The sequence below is a fragment of the Chlorocebus sabaeus genome, chromosome 26 (genome assembly GCF_047675955.1).
Source record: "Chlorocebus sabaeus isolate Y175 chromosome 26, mChlSab1.0.hap1, whole genome shotgun sequence".
Classification (NCBI taxonomy): Eukaryota; Metazoa; Chordata; class Mammalia; order Primates; family Cercopithecidae; genus Chlorocebus; species Chlorocebus sabaeus.
This window is the reverse complement of record NC_132929.1, coordinates 19,217,809-19,238,327: the sequence shown is the minus strand read 5'-3', so window position 1 is coordinate 19,238,327 and position 20,519 is coordinate 19,217,809. Positions and strand designations below refer to the sequence as shown.

At 43.7% G+C, this 20,519-nt stretch overlaps 3 protein-coding genes across 9 annotated transcripts in view; 1 reads left to right on the top strand and 2 right to left on the bottom strand.

Moving 5' to 3' along the window:
• Nucleotides 1–6,424, bottom strand: part of TUBGCP4 (tubulin gamma complex component 4) — a 37,821-nt gene extending 31,397 nt beyond the window's left edge. For all 3 annotated transcript variants that reach the window (XM_008016862.3, XM_008016864.3, XM_008016863.3), the window contains exons 1-4: nucleotides 6,080–6,424; nucleotides 1,262–1,390; nucleotides 896–1,018; nucleotides 454–507 (exon numbers count right to left, since the gene is read on the bottom strand). In XM_008016862.3, the coding sequence (XP_008015053.1) occupies nucleotides 454–507; nucleotides 896–1,018; nucleotides 1,262–1,390; nucleotides 6,080–6,157 (384 nt within the window). In that variant the 5' untranslated portion in view covers nucleotides 6,158–6,424. The remainder of the gene's footprint in view (nucleotides 1–453; nucleotides 508–895; nucleotides 1,019–1,261; nucleotides 1,391–6,079) is intronic.
• Nucleotides 6,425–6,433: 9 nt separating this feature from the next.
• ZSCAN29 (zinc finger and SCAN domain containing 29) lies at nucleotides 6,434–19,357 on the top strand. Of its 3 annotated transcripts, none has more exons than XM_008016860.3 (6): nucleotides 6,434–6,932; nucleotides 7,475–7,908; nucleotides 8,378–8,582; nucleotides 10,385–11,083; nucleotides 13,108–13,572; nucleotides 15,566–19,357. In XM_008016860.3, the coding sequence occupies exons 2-6, from the start codon at nucleotides 7,591–7,593 to the stop codon at nucleotides 16,435–16,437; spliced, it is 2,559 nt and encodes an 852-aa protein (XP_008015051.2). In that variant the 5' UTR covers nucleotides 6,434–6,932; nucleotides 7,475–7,590; the 3' UTR covers nucleotides 16,438–19,357. The 3 variants fall into 3 exon arrangements, with proteins under 3 accessions (XP_008015051.2, XP_008015049.2, XP_008015052.2); XM_008016858.3 differs by having other exon boundaries at nucleotides 6,434–7,018; XM_008016861.3 differs by lacking the exons at nucleotides 6,434–6,932; nucleotides 8,378–8,582 and having other exon boundaries at nucleotides 7,730–7,908.
• Nucleotides 13,478–20,519, bottom strand: part of MAPDA (N6-Methyl-AMP deaminase) — a 32,300-nt gene continuing 25,258 nt past the window's right edge. Inside the window, exon 11 of one of the 3 annotated variants that reach the window (XM_038009909.2) lies at nucleotides 13,478–13,586. In XM_038009909.2, coding sequence (XP_037865837.1) covers nucleotides 13,584–13,586 — 3 coding nt within the window. In that variant the 3' untranslated portion in view covers nucleotides 13,478–13,583. Of the gene's footprint in view, nucleotides 13,587–17,169; nucleotides 17,807–20,519 lie in introns of those variants that run through there. The other 2 variants (XM_038009907.2, XM_038009908.2) reach the window with 2 other exon arrangements.

Genomic DNA, 20,519 nt, shown 5'->3' with positions numbered 1-20,519 from the left:
CTCCTGACTAGCTGGGACTACAGGTGCACGCCACCACAACCGACTAATTTTTGTATGTTTAGTAGAGATGGGGTTTCACCATTTTGGCCAGGCTGGTCTCCAGCTCCTGACCTCAAGCGATCCAACCGCCTCGGCCTCTCAAAGTGCTGGGATTACAGGCATGTATCACCATGCCCAGTAGGGAAGCAGTTTCTATTTCTGAGGCTGGCACACTTGTTAATACTGATGTCAATATAGAGCAGTAATATTAGCATTAATATCAGACATTAAGTTTTAACTATATTTGGAAATCTTTAAACAGTTTTGATTTAGTAAAGCATACAAAATGCACAAAATATAAAATGTTAGGCGCTGAATCCAGAAGAAAAAAAGTTCTCAAAAACAGTATCATAAATTAGATTATTTTAACACTATCAACAGATTGCAAGGCATTTGGTTATTTGGCCAGCATACCTGGTCTAGGGAGTAGTTGACATGTGATATGGAGAGATGGGGATCACCCAGGAACTGCAACAAAACACGCTGTGATTAGGGCTCCACACAAAATATCTCAAATCTATTTGATCTACAAAAATGAGAAGAGAATCTCATGATGGGCTTAGTGTTAATTTTAGGCTATTGAGAACCGATAATTTAATCAGGTTATTAATCCTGATTTTCAGGCCATAAAGAAACCAAGCTAGGGCTCTTAAAACTCACCAAAGAGTCTGTGCCATGATCTGTAAGCCACTCTGATCACAGGCTGAGCAATCACTGAGAGAACACACTGTCCCTTCCAGCCATGCAGGAAACTGCTCACTCTTAACTACCTAACCTTATCAAAGGGCATTTCAGATTCAAGAACATGCCCTAATCCACTATCCCAGAGGTGTTTCCTATATCTCCTCCTTCTTACCTCTTGTTCCAAATCAAGCAGGGCTTGGCGATAAGGCTGCAAAACAGAATCCAGCCCTGTGCAGAAGGCCCTCAGGTAGATTCCATGTAACCCACCTTGGCCCTGCTGAGATGGATGGTGATCCTGAAATCAAACAAACAGAAGCCAACTTCTCAGCTCAGGCCCTGAAACCTGAGAAAGACATTACCAGGCTTGTTTCTTTTCAGAGTTCTATAAACAAACCAATTAGAGGCCTTGCCTTCACTTGAATATTTCCAGTGATGAGAAATCCATTACTTATTTCACATGAATTACCGATAAATTCACTGAAAGCTTGACACAGCTCCTGCCCTCTAGAGGTGTACACCTACCGAGAACAGGACCCACCTGTTGTTGCACATGGCCCGTGTACTGTTCAATGAACTCAGTGAAGCGAATATAGTCTGTGCCGAGCCGGCAGAGTCGATTCAGGACACTGGTCTCACTGGGGTGGAGGAAAGGGAAGTCCTGCGATACCTGTGGGAAGAGGAACACTGCCGAAAACACTGCCAGTCACTGCCTCAACTCTCAGGCGCTTCAAATGCTTCATACTACACACTTACCGTTTTCTTTCTCAAGATGTCTACTTAAAGGTGTTAAGTTCTGGATAACAATGTATTTCCAAACCACTTCAAAGGGGTTCCCTATCCCTGACCCAATTATTTGCTTCTTAAAATAGGTAACACACGCTAAATAATTTAAACAATACAAAATAGTGTACATTAAAAATAAGTAAACCACCCCAGAAGCAGCCACTATTACCTACTTCTTAAGCAATCTTCTAGGGATGGTCTATAAGGATATAGGGGTTTTGACCTGGTTGCCACTAAGTCTCAGCAATATTGCTCAAACGGAGGTCTGCAGACTCTATGGGTTTCTCAGATATATTCTTAGGATTTACAAATTCTCTATAAAAGTTTTCATTCCAGTAAAAATCTAAAATTAAACATACTATTATCTGTAAATGTACCTTATAACTGGCCATATAAATTTAGTGTCCATATTTGCATTGGTATTTTTAATTTAAATGAAACCCAAATGATAGCCTAATATGCTATATATATAAAGGTTTCACAGCAGTTCAGGTAGAAAAAAGTAGTGGGAAAATATATTCCTTCAACCAACTTTTTAAAAACACTGTGGTAAAATACATGTAACAAAACCTACCATTTTAGTTATTTTAAGTATATAGTTCAGTGGTATGAAGAACATTCACACTGTTGTACAACCATCACCACCATCTCCAGAACTTTTCTGTTTGCCCCAAATGAAACTCCGTATCCAGCCCCTGCCAAACACCACTCTGCTGCCTCTGACTTTGACTACGCTAGTTACCTCATACAAGTGGAATCATTCAGGCCGGGAGCAGTTGCTCACGCCTGTGATCCTGGCATTTTGGGAGGCCGAGGCGGGTGGATCACCTGAGGTCAGGAGTTCAAGACCAGCCTGGTCAACATGATGAAACCCCACCTCTACTAAAAATACGAAAATTAGCCAGGCATACTGGTGGGCGCCTGTAATGCCAGCTACTTCGGAGGCTGAGGCACGAGAATTGCTTAAATCCAGGAGGCAGAGATTGCAGTGAGCCGAGATTGCACCACTGCACTCCAGCATGGGCAACAAAGCGAGACTCTGTCTCAAAAAAAGTGGAATCATTATTTCTCCTTTTGAGACTGGCTTATTTCAGTTCATCCATGTTGTAGCATGTGCCAGAATTTCCTTCCTTTTTAAGGCTGAACAATATTCCCTTGTATGTATATACCGCATCTCAGTTACCTATTCGTCCCTGCACTGACACTTGCTTCCACCTTTCAGCTATTGTGAATAATGCCCGGTGAACATGGGTGTACAAGTATCTGTTGGGTCCTTGCTTTTACTTGTTTTGGGATATACCCTGAAGTGGAACTGCTGGATTATATGGGAATTTTATATTTTATTTTATTTTATTTATTTTTTTTTTTAGAGACAAAGTTTCATTCTGTCACCCAGACTGGAATACAGTGGGGGGTTCATAGTTCACTGTAACCTCAAACCCCTAGGTTCGACCAATTCTCCCACCTCAGCCTCCAGAATAGCTAGGACTATAGGCATGTGTCACCATGCCCGGCTAATTAAAAAAATTTTTTTTGTAGAGATGTAGTCTTGCTCCGCTGCGCAGGCTAGCCTCAAACTCCTGGCATTAACTGATCCTCTAGCCTCACCCTCCCGAAGTGCTGAGATCACAAGTGTGAGCCGCTGTGCCTGGCCTTTAATTTTTTGAAGAACTGCCATACCATGTTCCACAATGGCTATAACATTTTACATTTCCATTACTATATCCCAGGTACTGTGCTAATACTTTCAGACAAAAGAGTGAACAAAATCAGATGCAATTACTGCTCCAAAGGAACTTAGCATATTATAAATGGATGGATATATAATATGGATTATACGTGGATGCCATTTTTACATGACAGTAAATGTGGTAACAAATAAGCAAAGAAAAATTTTTCTGTTACCGAGTCCATAGAAAATTGATTAGGAATCCAATTAATGTAGATTTTAATGACACAATGCTAATCACTTCTTCAAGTTAGTAACTTAAGAGGTTGCACAACACGGTGCTTAAGAACCTGGTCTCTGGAGCCTGACTGCCTGGGTTTGAATCCCTGAGTTGCCTTTACTTGCTTGAAAGCTTAGGCAAGTTACTATATCTGTTGGTGCCTCAGTTTTCATACCTATAAACTGAAGAAAATAACTGTGAGGATTAAATGGCCGGGCGTGGTGGCTCAAGCCTGTAATCCCAGCACTTTGGGAGGCCAAGGCGGGCGGATCGCGAAGTGAGGAGATCGAGACCATCCTGGCTAACACGGTGAAACCCCGTCTCTACTAAAAATACAAAAAAAAGAAATTAGCCAGGCGTGGTGGCGGTCGCCTGTAGTCCCAGTTACTCCAGAGGCTGAGGCAGGAGAATGGCGCAAACCTGGGAAGCGGAGCTCGCAGTGAGCAGAGATCGCGCCACTGGGGGCGACAGAGCGAGACTCCGTCTCAAAAAAAAAAAAAAAAAAAAAAAGAAAATAACTGTGAGGATTAAATAAGTTAATACATGTGTAAAGCACATGTCCCAAGCACACAGCCAGTGCTCAACACACATAAGCAATTTTATATTATTAACAAGACAGCTCTACCAGTTATCAAGTGATACTACTATTAAAATTGGCATTTGAGTGTTTCTTGTTGGCAGAGTTTTCGAAAAGTTCAATATCTAATTATTCTGAAACTGCACACAATATCTTGAAGTTACTGATACCATTCTATACAACATAGTTATATGAACAGGCTGAGAAATCCTGTATTAAAATAATGGTCATTTGAATTTATTGATTTGGTCGTTTTGTTTACTTTTAATTTATAAAAATATTTGATTTTATAGTTGTTTAAGAGCATTATGCTTGAGTTTATAACTAGCTTACGTATATACATATTCAATATAATAAAATAATTTTCATCAACACTTGGCACTCATAACAACTTTTCTCTTCATTCAAGTGTAAAAGACACTGCTCTGCAGAAAGTATGTAATTCTTGCTGTCTTTGTCTTCTTTTCTTCCATCAATACCTAAACACCTGCTATGTGGCAGAAATGTGCTAGGTGCTCCAGGTAGACGAATGAAGAAGACCACTGTGGTCTTCGCTCCCAGGGGCAATCTATGTGGGAGAAAGGCTAAAAACAGGTAACAACGATACATTATGAATTGTGACAAATCCTATTAGGGAAATAAACAAGTTGATGGAGAATAATGGCATCAGGGGAGGATGCTTAATTTAAAGATGTGCTCAGAGAAAGTTTTTCTGATAAAGTGACTTTAAAGCTGAGACCTTAAGGATGAAAAGGTAGAAAATACCTGATCAAGAATTTTTCATAAGAAACAAAGGAAGGGAAAAGATGAATTACTTGTTGCTGTCTCCCCCACCCCCTCCCTAGCTATCTTTCCTGTACTGTGTTATCTCTTTTTATTTTGGACCATCAGGCACCCACATACTTCCTGAATACTGTCCTCCTATATGCCTGACATTGTACTAAGCTCTATGGAGAAAAGTGAAATATTGAATTAGTCTTCAAAGACCTACAGGTGAAAGATAATTGAAACTCCACCACACAAATCTTCACCTATTTTTTTCAAAAATTCACCTAAACTCTCAAACTCCAAATACACATTCATAAATAATAACGAAATGAATCTGTTTGATTGATAGGTTTTATAGACTAAGAATGTACCTTTTCTGCTCTTCCACAGTCTATTTGCCAATTCTTCTAAGAATAGGCATGTCTTGGTGATCAGACGGACCTAGATTTCAATCTTGCCACTACTAGGACTGGCCAGCATAAAGTTCTCTGAGCTTCAGTTTGCTCATTTGGTAACCGGTAGAAACAATACCTAAATGACTAAATTATTGAGAACATTAGATAACATTACTGGAAGCAGAAGCAGGTAAGAGTACTTCAAATACTGAAGCCAGACAGACCTGGGTTCAAAACTAAGCGCTGTTAATTACTAGCTATGTGACCCTGATAGTTATTTAACATTCTAAACCTAGGTTAATCTGTAAAATGGATACAGATGGCTGTGAGGATTAAATAAGATAATGCATACGGAACATCATACATTCCTGGTTACACAAAGGCCCCCTACTAAGTGCTTTACCTAGTGCAGAAATTTCCTGGTAAAGGAGTAATGAGGGAAACACCGCAGACTCTCGATTTCATTTTTTCATTCAACAAACTTTACCAAGCGCTTACCAAGTGTTTGGGAGCTGTGTATTTGGCCCAGTCGTTGAAAACTCAAACAATGCACGTGTGAAAATAAACAGGAGAAAGTACCTCCCACACTTCTAAATCATTCCCCAACAACTGTCACTCAGACACCTGGACCTCAGGCCCTTTCCTCGCCCCGCCACAGGCGGGGCTCTTCAAGGTCTTCCCTCCGTTTTCTAGCGTAGGCCCAGCCTCTCTAGGTGTCACATCAGCCTTGACCCTAAGGGGCTGCCCTCCAGTCACCTGACCAGGGACATGTCCCCAGCCCTGGAAGCCCCGCCCGCTGGGTCCCTCAGCCTAGTCCCCCAGGTGCTGACTCAGGTCCGCCGCTCCTGCACTCCCTGGTTCCCGCGCTCTGCGCCGCACAGTACCTGCAGGCCACTCCGCTTGTTCCAGGTGAAAATAGACCCAGGGTACCCGCTCAGAGCCAAGAGTAGTTCGTGGATCATTCCCACAGCGGACCTCGAGTCCCTGGATACTTCACCCCCTCCTCCAGCGCACCTCCAGGCGACCACGAGGGGAGTGCTTCCCCTTCCACACGCGCACCAGCCCCTGGGTCGGGCAGTTTGTGCCGAATCAACCCACCGAGACAATCGCTGCGGCGGAGCGGACGGGAAGCTGGGAAGGGGTCGCAGCTGAGTTCCGGAAGTTCGGCGGCTCCACTGGGCCCACCCGCTACTCCCGCCCAGGCTCCGCGGAGAGAGAGTCGCGGTCGCAGCCCTCGCGCATGCGCCCTCGGTGCCCCGAGGCGCCCGCTCGGACTTCCGGTTTGGGAGCTGTACTTGGGAGGCTGGAGAGCCCGGGCCGGGGTCGGGGTTGGACTTCGAGTGGGTGAGACTGGCCCGGAGGCAAGGATGCAAGGGGGCTGAGGGGCAGCTCGAGAGGGAGACACTCCCAGGGGTGGGCTGGAGGGCGCCCTCAGGGCGCCTTAGCCGGGTCAGAGGCCTCTGGAGGGACCGCACGACGGCTCTGGGTGACCCGGCCGGAGGGAGTGGAGACAAAAGAGGCCAGAATCCCGCAGCCGCCTCTCCTTGAGCTGAGAGCTCGGCGTCCGCGAACCGGCAGCACCTGGAGCCTCTGGCCGACTCCCGAGCTCGTCCTCAGGAAGCCCGTTACTACTGCCCCTCGGACTCTCTCCAACGCAGTGTGACTCTCCCCAAGCCCACTCGGTCCTTGCTTTGGAGCCAAAACCAGCTTCTCTCCTTGCGCGAGGTTTTCCGACAGGTAGCTCCTTCATCCTTGCTGAGCAACTTCTACTTTTACGCGGGGAAAACAAAGAGCCGAGATTCTGGACGTGATTTTTGCCTGGAGTGAGTTTGGGGAGTTGTGCAACCCGAGGGGGCGGGGCGGACACTGAAGGCCTCCGGAAGGACTGCGGAGGTACTGGGGGAGATGAGCTGCGACCAGCTGGACAGAGGCTTTTTGTTGCCTTCGAGCAGGACGGCGACTTGTCTTTAGATCCTCTCGAGCACCAGCTCTCCTATATGGTTCGGACTCACCGTGCAACATTGGGCAGGGAAATTAAATGGGATTGGATTTGGAGGAGGTGGGAGAGGGGCAGACAGTAAGTAGTTTTATTCTCTGCTGCTTCCTGGGGCTGCCCTGGAAGTCAACCAGAAAAGCAGCTTTTGCAAAGTCTATTTACTGAAGATTGTGCTACCTCAGAAGGCCACTCGGAGCACATGGGAAGGCAGGCTAGCTCTGGCAAGACTTTAGACATATGAATGTATTCCTTCTGCTGATAGTGCCATCTTTCTCTGCCCTAGGAAGAAACTCCTCTTATAGAGAGTCATCTGCAGGGGACTCTCCAAGGACATGGGAAGATAGATGTAAGCCCTGGAACCCAGACTCTTAAGTGGAGGGAAGCTGCTTTCTGCTGTTAATGATGGCCAAATCCGCTCTGAGAGAGAATGGCACTAACTCTGAGAGCTTCCGACAGCGTTTCAGGAGATTCCATTACCAGGAGGTGGCTGGGCCACGGGAGGCTTTCAGCCAACTCTGGGAACTTTGCTGTCGGTGGCTAAGGCCGGAGGTGCGCACCAAGGAGCAGATTGTAGAACTGTTGGTGCTAGAGCAGTTCCTGACCGTCTTACCTGGGGAGATCCAGAATTGGGTACAGGAACAATGTCCAGAAAATGGAGAGGAGGCAGTGACTCTCGTGGAAGATTTAGAAAGAGAGCCTGGAAGACCTGGATCTTTGGTGAGAAGGGAGGGGGAATTCAAAAGTGTGATACTGGGAAGGGGCAAGGGTGGAGGGCTAAATTAAGATACAGACAGGCTTTAAGAGGGACACAGTCTCCCTTGGTGATGCTTATACTTCTGGTCTGGTATAGGTAACTTTTTCAGAGAGTGCTTGTCTGGAGATGCTGCCTGGGTGTACCTTCACCTACCCTGTCATAATGAGTTTTTCCTAGTTTCATAGTTTCTTAATAGGGAAGAAAGGGGATTTTTTTTTTTTTTTTTTTTTTTTCAGCCTGTAGGTGGGTTTACTCTTTTGATCATTTCCTTCTGGAGTTTCAGCTGCTTTAAGCTAATGGCAATGGAATAAGATCCTTGTTCGCTTTAACCTCCCCCACCCCTACAACCCTGGCCACGGGTATTAAATAATCTCCTCTGGGAATGCCCCTCATTATGATCTTGCAGTGACAATTAATGGGGGTTGTTTCTAGGTCACAGTCTCTGTGAAGGGGCAGGAAGTGCGCTTGGAGAAGATGACACCCCCGAAATCATCACAAGAGTTATTAAGTGTTCGGCAGGAGTCAGTGGAACCCCAGCCCAGGGGTGTACCCAAGAAAGAGAGGGCAAGAAGCCCAGACCTGGGACCACAGGAGCAGATGAACCCAAAGGAGAAGCTCAAACCTTTTCAAAGGAGCGGTGAGGAGTAGATTCTTATGGGAAGATAGACTGCCATTCCAAGTTGGGAAGTAGGGTTGGGGATAGTGAGTGGGTAAGGGATTTCAGGAGTAAGTGGAAATTGCAGAATATGTGGTTGTTGACATGTAGTTTAGCACTGTGGTATTCTTATATCACCTCCTGATAAGTCCACAAGAGAATGGCTGCCTAGTTTTTATCAGAAAGAACTTGGAATTATTTTATTTCCTCTTGGTAATGATGACAGCAGGTCATTATTTTCTAGATAAAAATTATTTTCTATACTTGAAGGCACATCTTCCTTTTGGTTGTTTTCCATCTTCAAATTAAACTATATTTGTTACCTTAAACTTTCCCCCTAGAAGATCCATTCTTTAAACCTAAGTTTTTGTTGCTCTCTATTGGAACCTTTAAGTTCTCCAAATATCATGTTAATTGTGGGGAACTAAATTATGTGTATTATTTTCCTGAAAGTCTGTTAGAAGCTAAGTAAGAATTTTACTTCAGAATCTTGCAATGTCTTGTATCAGTATAGCCCAACCTGTGATATTTTTTTGTTCACCGGGCAACTTCCAGGACTCTGATAACTTTCCCCAATGCCTTTATACCTAGTTGATTATTCTTGTACTTGATTTTTGTAGAACTTGTTTTTCTTCTTTGTAGTCTATTGATCTCCATGTTCTATGCCTTTTTCTGTTACCATTTCACTTAAAATTTGTTGAGGTTGTTTTGAATTCTGATCTTATCATCCAAGACAACAGCCTTCCCAGCCAGTTTGGTAATGGTCTGTTTAGTCACCCAGATGAAATCCCTGAATCTTACACACAGACTTGCAGAGTTCATCAGTTTTTGAACACCTATCAAGGTGCTCAACACCTTGCAGGGTACTCTGCAATAAGAAAATGTGCCTATCCTCAACTTTAAAACATGATTGAGAACACAACAGCTAACTCTTTAAGTATGGGCCAAACTGAACTGTACTGAAACAGTGCCAGACAATGACTTGCTCAATTGTGTGAGTACCGTATGGGTTTGGCAGAGTGGAAGATGAGGGAGAGCTGTAGGTAAGGCTTCTTGAGGGCACTAGGAAATACAGCCTCTTGAAGGATGGGCTGAAATTGGATAGGAGGGAAAGGAGGGAATTAAAGGCACAGAGTGGTGAATAATAGTGTGCTGTGTTCTGGAGGGAAGAGTCTGACAGGAATGGGTATGGTAGACATTAAGGTTAAGGTTCACCAGGGTAGCATGTGCACTGAGGAAGCAAGAGCCTGCAGTTAGGTAGAACAGTGACTGCTGCAATTATCTGGGTGTGAGAGGATAAGTAGTCTGGACTTGGATGGTGGCAGTAGGAATAGAGAGGAAGGACTACTAAGGTAACCACCTTTAGAACTTGGTGACTGCCTGTGAAGGAAACAGACAAAGACAATCTTCTCTTGCCTCCCCCCTGAAATCACTCTTGAGTTTAATTCTGTAGCCCCAAGTGAAGAACAATTATTCCCAGCAGTACTAGGACCTTCCTACAAATAGGAGAGCTAGGGAGCAACTTGGAATAGAATTATCTGCTCTGAACATACAACAGAATCCTTTCCTCTCTTGTCACCCTGCTCTGGAAAATAAAACATTTCTCATCTTTTGAGGTTTCCTGTATTTTCCCCACTTTTTTCAACCCACTGAACTTTCTGAAAACATTGCCCTAGACACTTTGTTTATAATCCTCTTGGATGAAAAAGGCAGGACTGAATTTCAAGATTTTTGTGATAATCAGTCCAAACTATGACACCTTTTGTTTGCTTCCCTGCAAGCAGGATTTCCATTTCCTCAGTCCAGTGTGGTCTCCAGGTTGGAGCAAGGAGAGCCATGGATCCCAGATCTGCTGGGCTCCAAGGAGAAAGAACTTCCAAGTGGCAGCCACACAGGAGACAGACGAGTGCATGGTGATCTGTTACCATCCAAGAAAGATAGAAGAAGCTGGGTGGAACAGGATCACTGGAGCTTTGAAGATGAGAAGGTGGCAGGTGTGCACTGGGGCTATGAAGAGACCAGAACGCTTCTCGCAATTCTCAGCCAGACTGAGTTTTATGAGGCTCTCAAAAGCTGTCATAAGAACAGCCAAGTGTATGGGGCTGTGGCTGAGCGGCTCAGGGAATATGGCTTCCTCCGGACCCTGGAACAGTGTCGGACCAAGTTCAAAGGTCTCCAGAAGAGCTATCGGAAAGTCAAGAGCGGCCACCCACCTGAGACCTGCCCCTTCTTTGAAGAAATGAAAGCCCTGATGAGTGCTCAGGTCATTGCCCTGCCCAATAATGGCCTGGAAGAAGCAGCCTCTCAATCTTGCCTGGTGAGCAATGATGCTAAGACTGAGGAGCCAGGGCAGAGGGGCTGGCAGCATGAGGAGGGAGCAGAAGAGGCTGTGGCTCAGGAGTCTGACAGTGATGACATGGATCTAGAGGCGACCCCCCAGGACCCCAACTCAACTGCAGCTATCGTGTTCAGAAACCCAGGTGGTAAGAAGCTTTTCTTCTTGGAGTTTTGGAATTTGACTTGGGGAACAGAGACTGGATGTGGGGTCAGAAGGCTTAATGTTACATGCCAGCTTTGCCACTTAGGGAACAAAGAAGTGCTTCTCAATTCTTTGTGTGTATTTCATTCTATTTTATGGGAAAATCAGTGAGATAATTAGGAATAAATTTAGATTTTTAAAAGAAATACACTCAGAAAATTCAGTCCTGAGGAGGAGTATCATTCCTTCCATTTCTTTACTAAACTATTTTTTCCCTGATTTTAAAATCATTGCAGGCTCACTGAGAAAAATGTGGCACGATACTATCTTTAAGTAGAACCAGTATTTATTGAGTACGTCATATGAACTGGATATTTTACATATTTTATCTTTTACTTCCCCAGATCTCAAAGTTAGTTTATTATATTCATTTTTACTTAGAATAGCACAATGAAGAATTGTCCAAAGTTGGGGAAACATTTTTTTATTTAAAAATTTAAAAATATATTTAAAACAGAGACAGGGTCTTGCTGTGTTGCCCAGGCTGGTCTCACTGGATTCGAGCAGTCCTCCCACCTCAGCCTTCTGAGTAGTTAGACTACAGGTGTGAGCCACCACACTCAGCAGGAAACATCTAAGTTTCCTCTGAGATTCATAGTATACACTGGCATTTTAACAGGATTGAGAAGTCCTACAGTGAGAAAGCTTATTTAACATTCTGTGTAAATATTCTTGCCAATGGAATCCTTTTAAAAGTGTCACTTACTACCATTAATGTAATTGGTACAACTATGCTGTTATGGAAAGAGCACCAAAGTATGACTCAGGAGGCTTAGATTCTAATCCTGATGACCACTAATCAACTGAGTGACCTTGAACAGTTATCTAACCATTCTAAGCTTCCATTTCCTCAAGCATAAAATGGGACAAAGCAGGAGGACTACATCACTAAAGTTGCAGTTCCTTTGTGAGCAGTGGTCTTTTCCTTCTGTTTTTTATGACATGCATGATCTTTAGTTCTGTTCTAGCTTTCTGATCTTTGTGTCTTCTGCTTTTTCATTTCTATTTTTCTTCTTGTTTTCTTCATTCTCTTTTTCCTTTTTTGTTGTGGACACAAATATATGTAGGTTAATTAAACGTGGCACATGTGCTAAATGTTATTTTCATTATCTTTGTTCTCTCACTTCTTTTTTTTTCTTTTTTTGAGACAGAGTCGCTCTGTTGTCCAGGCTGGAGTGCAGTGGTGTGATCTCATCTCACTGCAACCTCCGCCTCCCCAGTTCAAGTGATTCTCGATTCTCATGCCTCAGCCTCCCAAGTAGCTGGGACTATAGGTGCACAGCACCATGCCTGGCTAATTCTTCTGTGTTTTTAGTAGAGATGGGCTTTCACCATGTTGTCCAGGCTGGTCTCAAACTCCTGGCCCCAAGCAATCCACAGGGATTACAGACATGAGCCACTGTGCCTGGCCAGCTTCTTTTTTATATGGCTAAACAGAATTTGTAAATAAAGGTCTCTGTGAAATTGCTAAAGGAGATAAAGAAGCAAAACATTTTATACTGAGTTTGTGGGTTTTGGCAACATGAAGTATTTTTACTTTTTCATCTAGGAGCGTGAGCTTAGGTGAAATCTTTTTTTTTTTTTTTTTTGAGATGGAGTCTCGCTCTGTTGCCCAGGCTGGAGTGCAGTGGCGCGATCTCGGCTCACTGCAACCTCCACCTCCTGGGTTCACGCCATTCTCCTGCTGCAGCCTCCCGAGTAGCTGGGACTACAGGCGCCCGCCACCATGCCTGGCTAGTTTTTTTGTATTTTTAGTAGAGATGGGGTTTCACTGTGTTAGCCAAGATGGTCTCGATCTCCTGACCTCATGATCTGCCCGCCTCGGCCTCCCAAAGTGCTGGGATTACAGGCGTGAGCCATCGCGCCCTGCCGCTTAGGTGAATTCTCATGATGCAGATGATAGGACTGAGGAATTCAGGCTGTAAAGCTCTGGATTAAGTGGTGCTGAAATTTCTCTTCTGGTGGCAGGTGTACACTGGGGCTATGAAGAGACCAAGACTTACCTTGCAATTCTTAGTGAGACCCAGTTTTATGAAACCCTCCGGAACTGTCACCGCAACAGCCAGCTGTATGGAGCAGTGGCTAAGAGGTTACGGGAATATGGCTTTCTTAGGACCCCGGAGCAGTGTCGGACCAAGTTTAAAAGCCTGCAAACCAGCTATCGGAAAGTTAAGAATGGCCAGGCACCAGAGACCTGTCCCTTCTTTGAAGAGATGGATGCTTTGGTGAGTGTCCGGGTTGCTGCCCCATCCAATGATGGCCAGGAAGAAACAGCTTCTTGCCCCATCCAGGGGACCAGTGAGGCCAAAGCTCAGACGCAAGCCGAGGAGGCAGACGAGACCACAGAGGAAGATTCTGATGATGATGAAGATACCGAGATACTCCCAGGGGCTGTCATAACCCGTGCTCCAGTGTTATTCCAGAGCCCCCGTGGTAAGATTCTTTCACTGTTATGGTATAAATAACAAAGGGAAGACAATGGGACTTAGGAAAAATATCAGATTGAGGAGAACTGGTCTCTACACCCAGCTTTCAGGATTCTTCTTTTGATCACCTATATTTCTTGTCTATTAAAGCAGCTCACTGAGGGGATATAAATTATTTATGTGACTTGCCTCCTCTCACTAGAGCATCAATCTGAGATAGCTGCACATTGTAAATCTGCTGTGATTTATTCATGAACCACTAGGTTTCCAGCCAATTTACCAAGCAGGGATTCTGAAAGCTCACATTTCTCAAGTAGCATGTCATGTACCCCACAGTAGGATGAAGTTGATTTTAAAAGTTCATTCTCTTTTATGTAATGTTTTCTTCTAGTTTCAGCTCATATACCAGCTGTATGTCTGCTTTATTCACATTTATGAAAACCTGGTAACTCTTCTTCACTTTTACGAATCTGAGGTTCCTGAGAGAACTGACCCTTTGAATCTTAGTTGCTAGATAAGAAAAAAATACTTAACAAGGGCTTCCCTCCTTGTGAGAAGAATTCTGTGAGAAGAATTCTGATTTCAGAGTCATATATGTGTATGTATGTGAATCTGGGCTCTGTTGTTTATTAGCTAAGTGACGTAGAGAAAGTTACTTAAGTCTGGGCACAGTGGCTCACGCCTGTAATCCCAGCATTTTGGGAGGCCAAGGCTGGCGGATCACCTGAGGTCAGGAGTTGGAGGCCAGCCTGGCCAACATGGCGAAACCCCATCTCTACTAAAAATACAAAAAATTAGGTGTGGTAGTGTGCGCCTGTAATCCCAGCTACTCGGGAGGCTGAGGCAGGAGAATCGCTTGAACCTGGGAGGCAGAGGTTGCAGTGAGCTGAGATTGCGCCACTGCACTCCAGCCTGGGCAATAACAGTGAAAAAAAAAAAGTTACTTAACCCCCAAGTTTGCTTATATATTAAGACGTACCTCACAGGGTTGATGTAAATGAGGTACTATGCACAGTGCCTGGCACATAGTAGCCATTTAATAAATAATAGTTTTCATTTTCATAAGCCTTTAAGATCAGCATTCTTTAATGGTGTTCCCTGGAATATCAATTCCATGGGGTATTAATATATTCTACTAAAAAATAACTTCTAGGTTTGGGAAGATGGTAAATATCCCTCTTGGAGGCTCACAATACATATTCACATATTTAAGCGTCTTAAGATTTATTTAATCTAGTTAATATTTCATGAAATATCTCATAAGACTAGGCTTCTGGGTGGAAATACTGTCTCAGGAGGTACAAACATGGGTTGATACTCAACATGCTTTTACTCCTAGATTTAGAATAGGGAATATGGGATTCAGAGTTTACCTGAAATATCTGAATAAATGCAAATTTGCATAGCCTAGGCCCAAATAAGCCAGGCATTTGGTTCTTAAGACCTTTTGGTTCTTTGAAAGACACTACATATTTTTATATCCTGTTTTTACTTGCAATGTATATTGGAATGTGAGGGGAAGGGGACTCATGAAGCTCCTCTGGATATAAAAGTTTCCAAAAATGTTTTCCTGAGCATGTCCTTCTAAACCTTTTAGTTACTGGTGAAGAACATGAATAAGAATACTATGACAGACCCGAGATGTGGCAAAAATACGTATTAGAAAGTGTCTTTCCTGTAGAAACATGGAAATTATTTTATCTAAAACCTGGTGAATTTTCTGTGCTGTACTGAGAGGATTTTCCAAAGATCCTAGGTGATCAAGAGGAGTTAAGAGTATATAATTAATCAGACCCTATGTAGATGAGAAGCACATGATAGGTTAACAAGTAGAGAAGTAAAACATTGGGATTTTAATAAGATAATGGTAGTTATTTGGGATCTAGGGCTCCCTAAATTTTATCTTTAATCATCTGGTGTAATGCTTGTTTTTCCCAAGATTTACATTCCTGTGGCATATACGATTAATAGATGACTTCTAAAATTCTATCTTACATCAGGTTTTGAAGCTGGATTTGAGAATGAAGATAATTCAAAACGGGATATTTCTGAGGAAGTACAATTGCATAGGACATTACTTGCAAGGTCTGAAAGGAAAATTCCCTGGTATCTTAATCAAGGTAAAGGCAACGAGAGTGACTGTAGATCAGGACCTAGACAGTGGGCAAAGACCTCAGGGGAGAAAAGAGGAAAACTGACACTCCCAGAGAAGAGCTTAAGTGACGTCTTAAGTCAACAGAGACCTTGCTTGGGAGAGAGACCATATAAACATCTCAAATACAGCAAAGGCTTTGGTCCGAATTCCCTTCTCATGCATCAGGAATCCTACCAGGTGGAAAATCCATATAAATGCACTGATTGTGGGAAAAGCTTCAGTCGGAGTGCACGACTCATTAGACACCGGAGAATCCACACTGGAGAGAAACCTTATAAATGTCTTGACTGTGGAAAAAGTTTCCGTGACAGTTCAAATTTCATCACCCATAGGAGAATCCACACAGGAGAGAAACCTTATCAATGTGGTGAGTGTGGGAAACGCTTCAATCAGAGCTCAAGCCTTATCATTCACCAGAGAACCCACACAGGAGAAAAGCCCTATCAATGTGAAGAGTGTGGGAAAAGCTTCAATAACAGTTCTCATTTTAGTGCACATCGGAGGATACACACAGGAGAGAGACCCCATGTGTGTACTGACTGTGGAAAGAGTTTCAGTAAGAGTTCTGACTTACGTGCACATCATAGAACCCACACAGGAGAGAAACCCTATGGGTGTCATGACTGTGGCAAGTGCTTCAGTAAAAGCTCTGCCCTTAATAAGCACCGAGAAATCCATGTACGGGAAAAGCTTCTGTCACAGTCAGCACCTAAGTAAGCCCCTGAGGACATACAAAGGAAAGAGGCTCAATAAATGTATTGTTTAGAAAGTCTTCCAGTAGTGAGATCCATCTCCTGTTCTGTGTCCAGCTAGCTTAGGAAATTCTCTAGGATTTATGCCACTGTTCCTTGTTTTTCCTGATCTAGAGTCGAATCCCCAAGGCAGTCTAAAGAACGAAAGGAAGATTTTAGTCCCTCTCCTTGCCTGCATCTGAATTGATGGATAACATCTTTTCCCTCTCAGTGCCTATGGTGTTCTCTTAATATAAGCAGAGAGGACATGGTAGCAGATCCTATGAATTTGATAAGCATCCTTCTTTACTCATTCTGTCATTCAGCTGCATTTTGACAGGAAAAACCCATTACATTTCAAGAAGTTGTGAGACTGCTCATTAGGTGGATCTAGTTTTGTTTTTGTTTTTTTTTTGAGACGGAGTTTTGCTTGTTGCCCAGGCTGGATTGCAATGGCACAATCTCAGCTCACTGCAACCTCAAACTCCGCCTCCCAGGTTCAAGTGATTCTCCTGCCTCAGCCTTCCAAGTGGCTGGAATTACAAGCATGCGCCACCATGCCCGGCTCATTTTGTATTTTTAGTAGAGACGGGGTTTCTCCATGTTGGTCAGGCTGGTCTCAAACTCCCGACCTCAGGTGATCCGCCTGCCTCCACCTCCCAAAGTGCTGGGATTACAGGCATGAGCCACTGCACAGGGCTTTTTTTTTCCGAGATGGAGTCCCGCTCTGTCACCCAGGCTGGAGTGCAGTGGCGTGATCTCGGCCCGCTGCAACCTCTACCTTCTGGGTTCAAACAATTCTGCCTCAGCCTCCCGAGTAGCTGGGATTACAGCCGCCTGCCACCACACCTGGCTAATGTTTGTATTTTCAGTAGAGATAATGAACATGGGGTTTCACCATGTTGGCCAGGCTGGTTTTGAACTGACCTTGTGATCTGCCTGCCTAGGCCTCCCAAAGTGCTGGGATTACAGGCGTGAGCCACTGCGCCCGGCCCAGCTCTTGTTTATACAATAATTGAAATGCTAACATGAATGACTCTTCCTGCTCACTTAAACCTGTGCTCAAAATGACATATTTGTCAGGCACCCTCTTCATTTACCTTAAAGAGAGTTTAATGTTCATCTTTGATTCTGCCCTATGAATCGTCTTGTCAAGAACAGGTGTTCTTATGCAGAAACAATGAAAACCTAATACTGAAGTGTGAACCCTGGATTTCTTAGTTTCTTCCAAGTCCTAGAAGAAGGGTTGGAATAGAATAATACATTTACAGGATTTAGTTTGGTTTTCTTTCTGTCCAGTCTTACCTGAATTTCATCTGTCCCTTGTGGTCCAGAAGTTCCACAGAGCAAGGCAGCTGGAAGTGGTGACAGGTAAAGCAGTTAAAGCTGCCAACAGGAACTCATCCATATTCCACACACCTAGTATAGTGTTTTGCCCTCCATGGGCACTTCCCTGCAATAACTAGAAGCCACTGCCACATTCCCACGTATTGGGAAAATGGACTACTGTGTGCAAACAGGCCCTTCACCCTAATAGCAGGGAAGATGGATTATCTTTGGCCAGTGGAACTGCCAATCTAGACATACACATTCAGCTGAATACAATTAAAAGCAGTTCTTTAAATGCAAATGTAATTACTCATCTTTATGATACAATAGTATTGAATTAACTGCCCATATATTCATAGTATGATGAGCCCTGTATAGCACAAGGTCAGCAGGTCCTCTCCTTGTCCTTACAATCTAAAGCAGATGACACTGACATGGACAAACAAGTGCACATGCATAGTTGCAGCAGTTTTAGAGAAATCTAGAAAGCTAGGTAGCAACACTATGCATAAATGTGGTCCAACGCATTAGTTTGCTTTAACAAAAATCCAGGAGGTATTTTCTTTTCTTTATTCAGGAAGGCTTCATGAAGCAGGAAGTGTTTAATGGAGGGAAGGTTACTGGTTAAATTAGGGTAGGAAGAACCTTCCGTAACTAGTTGCAAAAGTGAGTGCTGGGTGGGTTGAGGAATGGGAAAATGGGGGAGCAAGGTGTTTTGTGTAGATGGAACAAAAGGCAAAGGATATACTGTAAGGAAGGCCAGATAAAGCTTGGAGTAGCATGAGAGCTTGAGGAATAGTATGATATGGGCTGTGCAGCAGGCAGAGAGAATCACCTTAGCTGAAACATGGGTGTTAGGAGCAGACCATGAGGTGGCAGACCCATCATCTATAGTAAATCAGGTACTATGCTGTAACTATTGATAAGGAAACAGCTGACTGACACTGGAAGAATAAGCAGTTTAAGGGGACTAACTCCAATGGGAGACAAAGGTCAGAAATCGTAGTAACTGATGAAGATATTTTGATGAGCAGGTGAGAAGAAAGATAAACATGGCCAGATGGCCAAGGCCTGGGATAAATAGCCATTTCACATTCAATTAGAATTCTGTAGCTGGAATAAGATCAGGGAGAGCAGCAGGAAGATGCAGTATTCTATAATTCATAGCTTGTTGTGTTAGAGATTAATTAGGATTCTAGTGTTGAATCTTAGTACAAAAAAATCTAATATTTATTAGGAATTAAGGGAAGATGGCATTTCTGTTATGTTGCCTAAGCATACAGGAAGCTATAAGAAACCAGTCTGAAGCAGTGCCTCAGGATCTGAGATGATTTAGGAAGTGTGCTATAATGTCAAAAAAAAAAAAAAAAAATATATATATATATATAGTCTTTAGTATATCTATGTATAGTCTTGTGGGAAAAGCATTGGTTGAGGTGTCAACAGATATTCTGGTTCCAGATGTCTTGTGTGTAAGTTAACCTGCCTCCATTTCCCTTTCTGTAAAGCAAAATAATGTTTACACCTAATCTGTCTCTCAGGGATACCATATTAATAAAAATTATGTCTATAAAGTGCCTGGTGTTTCTTCAAGTGTGTGAATTACACAAATTACAATCAAGTTGTGGATGGTAGAAAAGATCAGTCTTTCTTTTTTTTTAGCTCCCTGTGTGGGTTTACTAGAAGTATGCTTATCTGAATCTTTCTATTCTAGAAAGAGGAGTAAGTCAGATTGTGGTAAAAGGGGAATTAGAATACAAATCCTTCCTTTGTACCTCCAGCCATATCCACAATAAATTAGGACCCAAGATAACTGGGTATGCAGTCTTATTTTTTAAATTTTTATTTATTTTATTTTTTAGAGACAGGATCTCACTCTGTTGCCCAGGCTGGAGTGCAGTGGTGCCATCATAGGTCACTGCAGCTTCAAATTCCTGGGCTCAAGCGATCCCCAGCCTCCCCAATAGATGGGACTACTGGCATGAGCCACCACACTCAGCTTATTTCTTAAAGTTTTGTATTGATGAGCTGTCTCTCTATGTTGTCCAGGCTGGTCTTGAACTCCTGGCTTCAAGTGATCCTCCTGCCTCAGTCCCCCAAAGTGCTGGGATTACAGGCACGAGCCACAGTAACCAACTCAGCTGAGTCTCACTTTAAAAGACCCAGAACCGGCTGGGCACGGTGGCTTATGCCTGTAATCCCAGCACTTTGGGAGGCCGAGGCAGGTGGATCATGAGGTCAGGAGTTTGAGACCAGCCTGGCCAAAATGGTGAAACCGCATCTCTACTAAAAAATACAAAAATTAGCTAGGTGCAGTGGCGGGCGCCTGTAATCCCTGCTACTCAGGAGGCTGAGGCAGGAGAATCACTTGAACCCGGGAGACAGAGTCTGCAGTGAGCCAAGATCATGCTACGGCACTCTAGCCTGGGTGACAGAGCAAGACTCCGTCTCAAAAAAAAAAAAAAAAAAGACACAGAACCAACACTCCAAACTCCAGATGAAAAGAATGTGCAGAAGCAATAGGGCAAGGGCCAACTTGCTTACCAGGTGAAAACCCAGTTCATCTCAAACTACCTCACAAACCATTACATGCTGCCCAACCTGCCATTCCTCAGGATGGAAGCAGCAAAACATATCTTCAAACTTTCTGAGAAAGAAACCAAGCCCACTGTTGGGCATCTCTGCACCTCTAACTTTTTAACATCAGTAAAGCCTTTGTGGGAGAGATGGGGTGGCATG

Excerpts from the sequence above, each read along its gene's own strand:
- ZSCAN29 (XM_008016860.3), top strand. The coding sequence starts at position 7,591 with ATGATGGCCAAATCCGCTCTGAGAGAGAATGGCACTAACTCTGAGAGC. Across the intron at positions 8,583-10,384 it reads CAAACCTTTTCAAAGGAGCG|GATTTCCATTTCCTCAGTCC; the intron begins GTGAGGAGTAGA and ends CCCTGCAAGCAG. Across the intron at positions 13,573-15,565 it reads GTTATTCCAGAGCCCCCGTG|GTTTTGAAGCTGGATTTGAG; the intron begins GTAAGATTCTTT and ends ATCTTACATCAG.